The following is an 11,406-nucleotide window of genomic DNA, read 5'->3' as shown; positions in this document are numbered from 1 at the left end:
TAAGTGCTTGAGCTGGTGCCTGGGGAGCTCAGGAATTTTGCCTCTCTATCTCTACACCCAAAGTTGTTTTCCCAGTCTTAATTTAGCAGCACACTAGGGTGTATCTGCTGGAGCTAAATTGCCTACTCCAGGTAAAGGTGGGTGGATCTCTGAATAAATCTGTACAGACTGAAGGCTCTCAAGAGCAATAAGGACAGTCAAAGATTGGAGTCTGAGTGACAGGGACAGCTTCAACCTGGAGTTCAGCTATGTGGTGGACTTGTCTTCAGGCGTCTGCCACGGGGGGAAGAGGATTTTCAGCCCATGCGGTGGTCAAGGACCCCTCGTGATGCCAAAGTACTGTAACTTGGAGCGATTCTTCATCTTCCTCCTGGAGTGAAACAGACTCTGTATCAGACATGCTGGACTGCTCTGAGGCAGCAAATCCAAGTCTTACCTCTTCATCTCCCGACTCAGGGGCAGGAGAGTCGGCCTGGAACTCAGTGGACACGCAATCCTCCAGGTACAGATCACCTGCCCAGTGCTGTCGATCCCCAGCTGCCACCACAGGAGCAGGTGGTTCTTCCTCATATGGTGAGGGCAGAGACACATGGAGAGCCACAATGACCACTCCCTGTGCTGGTTCTGCATTGACTGCCCCTGACGAGGTGGTGTCTTCAGCCTTTGCTTGATGCAGATGCACAACTTGCAGAACTGCTCTCCCAGGTTGTGGCTCCTCTGCTGCTGCTTCTGGTGGGGCTGGGTGTGTGCACATATCCACCACCTGGGTACTTGGCAGTGCTGGATCTTTTGCAGGCCCAGCTGGAGACTCAGGGATTTGAGATGCGGAGGACATGGCCATCCTGGCACCCATGGCAGCTGGAGCACATGCTGATTCTCCAGCTGCTGCCTCAGCCCCACGCAGCTTCATCTCCAGTGGAGTGGGCACAGCCCACTGAGCAGCCACCACACTTGGCACTGGGGATTGGCTTGGAGGAGTCACAGCAGAGTCCCCATCCCGGCTGTCCTGGTCTGGGCTGCCAGGTGCCACCTGCTGGCCTCTCAATATAAACTGCCAGAATGTTCTTCTGGGTCTGGCTTGGGCTTGGGGTCTGGGTCGGGGGTTGATCCAGTGTCTGCAGGTGTCCACCAGGCGCTCTCTGCAGGATCTCCTGGAGTCGGAGCTGGGAAAAATCGGACAACAACAGGAAAACATGCCGCTTTCCTTGCTATCTCTGGGTGAGTTTTCCAGTTGTGGCCTGGAATATAGCTGCCTGGAGACCTGAGTTCCAAGTTCCCTGTGGTCTTCTGTCAAGGCTGAGGTCACTTCCTGTGGTCTTCTTACCTAAGCCTCTTCCTCCATCGGGACCCTACAGAGTCACCCTGGGCTTCTAACTGCTCCTCATGACATTCAATATTTGCACGACTGGACACAGTTTTACCAATATACCCACCTTCCCTGTAAAGGCCTGGATGCCGACCTGTTTCCAGGATACTTAATATCTACCATTTTCAGACTGTCAGTTTTTTAAGACTATTTAATATTTAGGACTTTGAATGTTGAATGTGTGTATGAGATCCTTAAGGCTTGTTGTTGTTACTAATACAAAACCTTAGAGCTAAAATAATGACAGGTAGCAATTAAAAGAAAAAGTGAGTAAACAATCTTTCGCTTACAAAGACACATAGGGAAATGGAAACACATGAAGAGAAAAACATATGTCCACATGTGTGTGCACACTCATACAGATACAGACATTCACTGGAGCACTCATCTGAATGTCTGAATCTCCCTCGTCCCAGTCTCTGCCAGTTCATCTGCTAGAATCCCATCTCTACAATGAATAGATTTTGAACAAATCTTTGTGAGTAGTTCAGTTCATGAAGAGGCATTGACATTAGACTTAGTGCTTTTATCCTGAAGCACTAGACACTTTCTCTTTAACCTTCCAAAAGCAGAAAGTGGGCCAGGGTACTGGTGGCTCGTACATGTGCTCTTAGCTACTCAAGAGGCTGAGATATGAAGATCCCACTACAAAGCCAATCTGTGCACGAAAGTACCTGAGACTCATCTCCAATTAACTACTAAAATACAACAAGAAATTCACGGGAAGTGATGCTGTAGTAGAGCACTAGCCTTAAGGGAATAAGCTCACAGATAGCACCCAGACCCTGGAGTTCAATCTCCAGAAACACACATAGGCACACATATACACATATACACAGCATAAACACCCCCATACGTATATATATACACCCACACCATTGATTCATGCACACATACATGCCATACCTACACGCATACACACATTCACATACACACACAAACACAGACACACACAGACACAGACACACACACACACACACACACACACACACACACACACAATGGTCCCCATTGTCTACAAAAGAACACTTTGTGTCTATCAAAAAGAAGGAATGGATATTCTACAGATATTTTAAGAAAAAATTAAAATTCATTTTTAGAGGTTCTTTGGGAATATAAGGCAGAAAAGGAGGATTAGGCAGTGAGAAGGAGGCTCCTGTGCGCTGGCTTGTTCAGAGCTGTGACTTGCACTTGACACCCCTTGTACTGCAGGGCCTCTTCCTGTTCCTGAGATCCACACATGGAGATGCTGGTGTGGAAAAGCCTGGCTGTGGGAACTGTCTTTCTGAAGTTCAGGACCACTGTTCTTGTCCCTGGGGACGTTCATTTCCAGGGAATCTCCATTCCAGGGCACAATTTCCTGTCATTTCTTCAAAGCAACTTCTTGGAGCTGGCTAATCCTTCTGTGTTTTCTGTGTATTTGTCTATTCTCTTGCCATAGACTTATTTTTAGAGGTGTTTTCTTCTATACCTGCTCATGCTAGGCCTAATGTCCTGTCATGGTTTTCTCTCACAGGTCTTGGGCATTTGCTGAGGATTCCAATATATTTGTTTCTTTTGTGACAGAAATGGGGAATTTGTCAGAGTATACTCCATGCAAACATGGAAGAATCACAGTGAAATCATCCCATACTCCAAATACATGTTAACTCAAAAAAAGTAAATCTGATTGAAATAATGAATTTTCCCTACAAAATTTCTGGCTTTTTTTAAATGTGAGCTTTGCATGTTTTTACTCCAGATTGGGTGGAGATGATTTATGTATGTCTGTCTATGCAGAGTTTTTTTCCAAAAAAATAATGCTTGCTATTTTTACCATAAGCTAAAATCTGATATAATGTTGCAGTTATATAAGCAGTATGAGTAGTAATTGTGAATTAATGTAGCTCCCATCTAACATGTCTCTGGATATTTTGTTGGATTGAAATCTTACTATTTTAGTGTATCTTTTGGATTCTACAGTGTCATGTGGAATTTCAAAAAGAACATTAGTTCTCATGTTAATTCAAAAGCCATCACTGAATGTCAGACCATCACTAATTCATCCAGTGTTTTAAAGGTTTAAAACACAGCTTGGTAAAGTTAATGTGACTGTACAGTCGTAGCAATCATTCATGCTACTTCTGTGATATGGGAGTTCCTTTGTTTGGTTTGTATCTACTTATTATTGATTTTACATTTGCATCAGAGCCTACTGAGATTGTGTTTCTTACGCTCTTTCCATGTGAAATTGAAAGTAGCAATAGTAATAAAATTGCTATTTTTGAGAGCAGTTAATTAATAATAATTATATTAGTCTATTCCTATGAGAAATAGGAAAAAATGGATATAAGTACCTATAACCTGAGTTTGAGTGGTATGCTCATAGGCATGTAACTTGTCTAGGTCATACTTTCCTTGTTATTAGAGTGGAAACAATACCTGCTTTGTCTCATAAGATATTATGACAGTTGTATCCAAGATTATTTTAAAATGTTTCTTTAACTGAAAAGAAATCTGACAACGTAGTTTGCTCTCTTTATTTTCCAAAGTTGTTTTTTTCTTTTTTTTAATGGGATGATTGACTATTTGTTCTAGGATTCTTTTTACTTTCTTGACATGTTTTTTTTCTTTTGTCTTCTTGCACAGTCTGGCAAAAAGGAAAAAGTCTTGCACAATATGGCTGGCTGCTGTCAGAGGGCTGACAGTTGCCTAGCAACAGGGCTTCCTGACTGTCCTCTTCAGCCATGTGGTGTTTGGACACAGGTATGTACTTTTGAAGTATTATTTGCATTTACCAAACACATCTGAGCAATTTCTACAGCTATCTAGGTGCATGAAAATCTGATATTCCAAATAAATAGGCTAACCAGACTTTAGACATTTTCTAGAAATTGAATTTTTTAATTTTTTTCATATATTTTTTGTTGTAATTAATAGAATGGTTACATGACATTTGCCAGATAGAAGATGCATTAATTCACATACATTGATACCCTTTCACATGTCTTGGTCCCCATTTCCCTCCCCCCATTCCCATCCCTCATCTTGTTTTCCCCCCTTCCCTATCCAATCATTATGAGTAATTTAATTTTCCACCTCACATCTCTTTTGTTTATAACCATTATCATGGCTTATCACTAAGGGCAAATATTCTTAAGAGTCACAGCATTGAGAAAACAGAATACTTCCATTGTATCTGACAAGTTATCTGTCTATCCAGTATTTAAAGCCATACTGAAAAAAATAGAGTAGTAGTGAGCACGTAGTTTCATTTAAGCTGGCAGATTATTTAAGCTAAAAGTTATTATCCTCACAATAGTCCTTTTGACAGGTTCTTGGTTTATAAGTTTGTCAAAGGTGGGTTGCTGTTCACGGAAATGACCTCAAATCGGCACTTCACTGGCCATGAGCCCCTACCTAGATTAAGTAAACGTCCTGACGAAGACCTCTGTGCTCATTAACTCAGCAAAGAGGGTCTTTTCATAAACTGGCAGCTGAGTGTTTAATCCTTGTAATTCATAGGTTCTACAAATGCACACCTTCTTCAGTGACTACATACATTATTGAAGACTGCAGACACTTGAAGGAATCAGGTATCTCAGTAATCAGCCTGAAGAGAGTTCTGGCAGTTCACCTTATAGCTAATTCGTTTGTAACTATGTTCATTGCTTCAGGACTGGAAGATGGTTGCTTTGGGATAATTTCTTGTCCTTTTCAACATCTTTGAGACAACCAGGGTTCCCATTTGTACAGGCTAGTAAAGTATCAGAGACATTAAATACCCCAATTTTGGCCATTTGCCTTTTGATAACTTAGCCTACAGCATTAACTAGTGTAGAATTGTTAGCTTTAGTTTCTAGAAGAGAAACATGTTAAAAACTAAGGTTATCTAATGTTTCTTTCCTTCCACTCAGGCTGTCGTCTGACTTTAAAAAAAATCTTATTTATTATGTTTACAGTCTCAGGATTCACACAGCAGTTGCGGTCTATGTGTGCAAATTATTTTTCTTGCCACTTTCCAGGATATTCTTGGGTGCTGCTTCAAAAACAAAAAGGTGAGAAAGAGGAGAGATTGTGGGAGTTTGGTAGGAAGAGTGAGAGCTGTATTTCTTAGTATTTTAAATTCTTAATATTCATTGTCATAAAGTAAATAAATTTTTCAACCTTGTTTTCTGCATGAGACCGACATCCCTCATTCTGATAAAAAGAAAGCCACATAAATATTTCACTGGAAATTTGGTTAGGATATATGCACAGTTCAACTAATTACAAATACTACTTTTTTAGAGAAATGTTCAAAAATTATGGGAAATAATTTAAGGCTCTACCATTTTAAAAAGTGTGTTATATTATCATGATTAGGGTAACATAAAAATGGTAGCCATAAATCCTCTGTAATTCACAGGATTGTCCAAAAAGGTACAATTCTAACTAGCAAGTATTTAAAACATTATTAGCACATGTTGCTTGTAGAAATGGATTTTATTTTGATAAGCCCATATATACATATAATGTACTTTGAGCAAACTCATCACCTTTATTATTCTTTGTTATCCCTATCTTTACAAACAATGTTAATGCGACTTATTGTTCAATTTTCATAACGTATAAAGAACTTTTATGACGTTGACAGCTTCTAACCTCTTCTTGCCTTCCACATTTTGTGGAGGTAGCAGTAAGGTTGAGGCAGGAGGTTTGTGAGTTTGAACCCGATGCTGGGTTTTGGAAAAACATGTAGCACAGCTGCCCAGTCAACATACAATATGGAGGCCTGAGAACAGACTCAGTGGTCCTCTACAGGGAACTGAGAGGAACAATGTAACACATATTTATCTCTGCATATACTTATCTACATAACAGAAACCGACCATGAGATATAATATATCATATATACAAAATATACAATGCTAACATCTGTATCTGCATATATATATATATATGAATGGAACACATTTGTATAAACAACATGTGTTAGAGATACTAAATTTGGTAGAACTACATCAGTATATCAGTTGGTTGACTAGTAAAGCAGGCCTTAAATCCAAATGGTACAGCTAATCATTTAGGGCTATTCAATCTATTGTGATAAACTTTTCTACAAAGTATCTTGTGCAAGTTATCACCTAGTAATTGTGACAGGTACACAGGCAATGAAAATGGAACTTACTTTTTCTGTTTATTTTTATTTTTTCTACTTACAAAATTGTTGGCACTATTAGGCAAAGGATATGGTGATCTATATCCACCCATAAATTGTGTTACCAAATTAACAATCATGTTGCCATATTTTGTTATTTTTAGGTTGAAAATGTTCATTTCTTTTTCATTTGTCCATAAAATTCCTGAATTGAATCGTTGTTCTTATTGGTCACTTTCCTTTGTCTACTCAGCTTCCATTGTGTACACAATCTTTTGAAGAAGTCAGAGAGTGAACAATAGCCTTCACAAACTGTCTTGGAACTTGGTGACTTGTGAATGAATTTTTGCGATTTAGAGGCATTCAGGGAGCAGACAGGAGAAAAAAATGAGGCAAAGGTCACCTGCTGATGTTATTGGCTTTCCTGACTACCACACTGATTTCAGCTTTCCTGATTCAGAAAGTGAATAGCCGGCGACGAGGAATCTCAGTCTTACTTCATAAACCCCAAAGCCTAATTTCTATATCTTTCTTCTGGTGTGAGAAATTTTGTATAGTTTTTCTGGTAGTCATTGCAAGGTTAACCAAGCATATCCTCCTACCAATATTTAGGCATCAAATTCCTGAGGAATTAAAGTGTTAAGATTTCTTCCTGGTTGCAACTTTAACTTTGGTTACTTTTATCTTCATAGTTTAGGGTGTAATCCAGGTGGTAGGGATTTGATTGTGCTTTCTGGACTTGGATGAGGTGATGGAATGACCCGTAGAAAACGCATTGCTGACTCATTACCGCACTTATCCTTCAGTATTGGTACTAAGAGATGGCAAACCACTCAGAGTCTACAAACAGCCTTGGTTCCAATGGGGCCAGTTTCCTATTTCAAGTTGAATCCTACTCAACCTTTTTCAGTCAGCTCTGCATGGTTTTGTAGAAGACATAGTTTGGGAAAGAGAAGTCCAGGCCAATATACATCCTTAAGGTTAACCACACAAAATACTAGAAGAAATGAAGTTCGTGAATATTTCTGGGGAGAAACATGATTAATTAAAACAAATACAGTTGAATGTAAACAAACCCAAAGCCATGTTTTTAAGTTAGTAGGTCTGTTTAAGCAATATGCATGTTCCTATATTATGTGACTTCTCATTTAGTTGATGCATTCAAGATGGTAGTGAGTTATCCATTCATTAATGAGTCATGTTTGACCCAGAGGAATATTTGGAAATCTAACAGGCTCTTGATCTAAGCCATGTTTTGCTCATGGGAAGAATCGTGGGGCTACAGGTGACCATTTATCAAAATTTATAGACCTGCCATTTGGTCTTGCCTCAATAATCTCCGAGTCTTCATTTTTAGAGCAGCTTGGCCTAAAGTAATCCCAGAGGATTTGAGCAATCAAGTGCTGGGGCCTTGCATTTACTGCCAGCTATTCTCACTGCATAGAAGATATATTATGCTCTTTTTTTTCAAATGTTAAATTCATGGAAACAGGACAAAAACTGAGTTTTACCACTTCATCTAGAATTTTCTAGTTCAATATAATACCACCAACGGAATCCCGTTTCATTTAGAAAATGTCTGTAAATAGCTTTGTGCTCTGAAAATGAATTTGTTTATACAGTTCTACATGCTGGGTAGAGTGTACTCTTTGAATTCCCACATGATATTGATGGAACTACTTTCCCCTAGCTCAAAAAATGTGATACAAGATAAAAGGATGTGAATTAGCACAGAGGAATTAACCACTAGATTAAAGAGAGTCACAACAATAAAAGATGTTTTCTTTAACACACTTCAATAGTAAGTGTCCAAAGACACAAGAAAGGCAGGGTATCTGTGAAAGCTGGGTGCCTCCAGGTCTTTGCTTCCAATCTCAGGTATATTTTGGCCTGGAGAAATCTACAATGCAGCTGATGAGGCAGCAGTCATAACAGATGTGTTTCCTTGAACATACCTTTACATACAATCTTTCTGCATTCCACCTGAGAAAACTAACACTTGTACAACACTTTTTAGCATGACACAACATATGAAATCATAAAGTAGTGCACCTAAAAGAATTCTAAACCAGTGACAAAGGCTTACTTTTTTTTCTTTTTCATTTTGGTAGCTATGAGACTTAAACTCACGGCCTGCCACACTGTCCTTGAGCTTTTTCACTCAAGGCTAGTGCTCTACCACTTTGAGCCACAGCATCACTCCTGGTTTTATGAATATTACTTGGAAAGAAGAATCTCAATGACTTTTCTGTCTGTGGTTGAGTTCAAACCACGATTCTCAGATATCAGCCTCCTGAATAGCTAGGATTACAAGTTTGAGCCACTGGCACCTAAAGTAGGAGCTTATTCTTAAAAACAATATAGACATATTCCTAGCCAACATCATTACCTTATCTATCAGGAGAGAAAAACACCAGATAATTAACAAAATACACACACACACACACACACACACACACACACATTCTAATCTCAAATTTCAGAATGTAGGTTATCTGCTATGGAAAAACAATGTGTGGTTCTGTTACGCCAGTTGACTGTTTTTCATATTTGTTTTGTTTTTGCTTTCCCTAAAATTGGAAGGGCTTGCCTAGTATTAAATACATTGAAAAAAAAGACTATTGTTCCATGTCCTTAATGTTATTCAAGAATTCTAACTTTCAGGGCCTGGAATTTGGCCTAGTGGTAGAGTGCATGAAGACCTGGGTTCAATTCCTTGGTACCAAATACATAGAAAAAGCCGGAAGTGGTGCTGTGACTCAAGTGGTAGAGCGCTAGCCTTGAGAAGCACAAGGACAGTGCTCAGGGCCTGAGTTCAAGCCCCAGGACTGGGAAAAAAATTCTAGCTTTCATACTCACATTCTTTCATATGTTACCTCAGTTGCTAATGGAGTGCTCTCTCTCAATAACAAGTACAAATAGGATACTTAAAAACTTCTTTTATCTTGTCACTATGTCACTACGAGGTTTAAAATCTCCCATCTTGACATTGCCTAATTAATTGTAAATCTTTGGTTTAGTGGATCAAAGTTTTAAAATCTTTCCCAGTGTTGTATTTTGGCATGATTTGAATAATTTATTATTTGTATTACTGTTCTTTTTGTCTTTTGTGCACAACATGCAAGGAGTCAGGTTTTATTAACTATGTATCTTAGCTCTGATGTAAATTTGACTACCAAGTATTATTTTGTAAATTCATTTGAAAACCTATTCTAGGTGGCAGTTATTTTCCATGAGTCTGGACATAGAATCTTAAAGAAGACAGAATGACCAGTTTTATAAACAACAGAATGACCAATTTTATTAGAACTGTCAGAGACACTAAGATAGATGCAACATTCTATATTTGGTCACCTTCAGCTCATCTGTGGATGAGCCTTGTGCTTTTCCATGTCTAAAAAATGTCAAGAACGTTCAAAATTCTGTTTCTTCCACACTCTACCTTTTCTATTATGACATATTTAGTACTTAAAAATTCCAGGTTTTAGAACCAGGCATAGTTTCTGTACATTTCTGAGGGGTGGTTTTTTAGTTTCCTGACATCTGTAGAATTAATTATTTAAATAAGCCAATCCCTTCTTCCCACAGGAAACAGGGTACAGAAATAGGGATCATTCACTCTCTCTTTTTTATTCCTCTTGTGCTGAGGCTTGAGCTCTGAGCCTTTCATTCTTGTTTGCCTTTTTACACAAAGTTCTACCACTGGAGTCATGCCTCTAATTTGGCTTTTTTATTGGAGACCAGAGACTCTCAGATCTGCCTATCGAGGCTGGCTTTGAACTTTGACTCTCAGAAAGTGTGAACCATCAGTATTCAGCCATCCTGCTAATGGGATGCTACAAAGCCTAATTTCTACAACCTCCACTCCCTTTTGCTTACCCTGTTTCCAATGCTGCCCTTATATGGTCCTGTGGGGCATAGTTTTCCTCCTCCTGGCTGTGAATATGTGTGATTAGTGCTGTGAATATGTGCGATTAGTTCCTGTGGTCCTCATCTGCCCAGGTTGGGTATATGTATTCCCATATTGCTTTAGTGTAGCACAGACTCTCCTTTAACATCAGGGTGAGAAGAAATGAACTGAAACTATTCTCTGGGTTGTACTTATTCTGTGTCTTGTCTTTCTCTCCTTGATATCTGACAAGTCCAAATGTGTTCTTTCTTGAAGATCCCTCCCATTTTCATGAAGAATTACTCTATTCTCTCTAGGTCATGTCTTTACATTTTCATTTTCCCTATATTGTGACTTGTCAATTTTATTTGCCTTATCTACTCTTATATATGTCAAACAATTTGCTTTGTTTCTATAATAACTGATATGACACCACGTAGTTTGTGTCTTTGCTTGATGATTTACTCAAATATCATTTATGATGATATGTGAATGGATATTGTGTGATCAGTTCACTAGACTAATCTTCCCATCTACCTATGATTTAGGAAAACAAAGCAATTTAGAGTTGCAGGTCAAGGCTAGGGAAGTCATTTGTCTTTTCAAGTAGTTGAGACGAATGTGATTGACTTGGAATGCCTAACATAAACTTGCATAATGTTTTGGAAGGTTTCATTTTTGTGATCACATATTAGTATATTAAATTAAAAATAATTTGAAAAGATTGGCTCGGAGAAGAAATTCTCGACATCTCTGGTCTAAGATTCCACCCCACTCCAGTCAGAATGGCCAGGATCAAGAAATCTAATAACAACAGATGCTGGTGGGGATGTGGCCAGGAGAGATCACTACTACACTGCTGGTGGAAGTGCAAACTCATTCAGCCACTATGGAAAGCAGTATGGCAGTTCCTCAAAAGACTAAACATAGAGCTCCCCTATGACCCAGCAATTCCACTACTTGGCATTTACCCACTTGTCCAGAAACAAGGACATACTAAATCCACTAGTACAATGATGTTCATTGCAGCAC

The 11,406-nt window shown here is 39.1% G+C and overlaps 1 protein-coding gene across 1 annotated transcript in view; it reads right to left on the bottom strand.

Moving 5' to 3' along the window:
- Positions 1–265: 265 nt before the first annotated feature.
- Positions 266–11,406, bottom strand: part of LOC150060075 (uncharacterized) — a 75,394-nt gene continuing 64,253 nt past the window's right edge. Inside the window, exons 4-5 of the mRNA XM_090337779.1 lie at positions 1,325–1,482; positions 266–1,163 (exon numbers count right to left, since the gene is read on the bottom strand). Coding sequence (XP_090193905.1) covers positions 266–1,163; positions 1,325–1,482 — 1,056 coding nt within the window. The remainder of the gene's footprint in view (positions 1,164–1,324; positions 1,483–11,406) is intronic.

Source organism: Megascapheus bottae, chromosome 8 (assembly GCF_031878675.1).
Source record: "Megascapheus bottae isolate mThoBot1 chromosome 8, mThoBot2.hap1, whole genome shotgun sequence".
Classification (NCBI taxonomy): Eukaryota; Metazoa; Chordata; class Mammalia; order Rodentia; family Geomyidae; genus Megascapheus; species Megascapheus bottae.
This window is presented reverse-complemented; position numbering and strand designations above follow the sequence as displayed.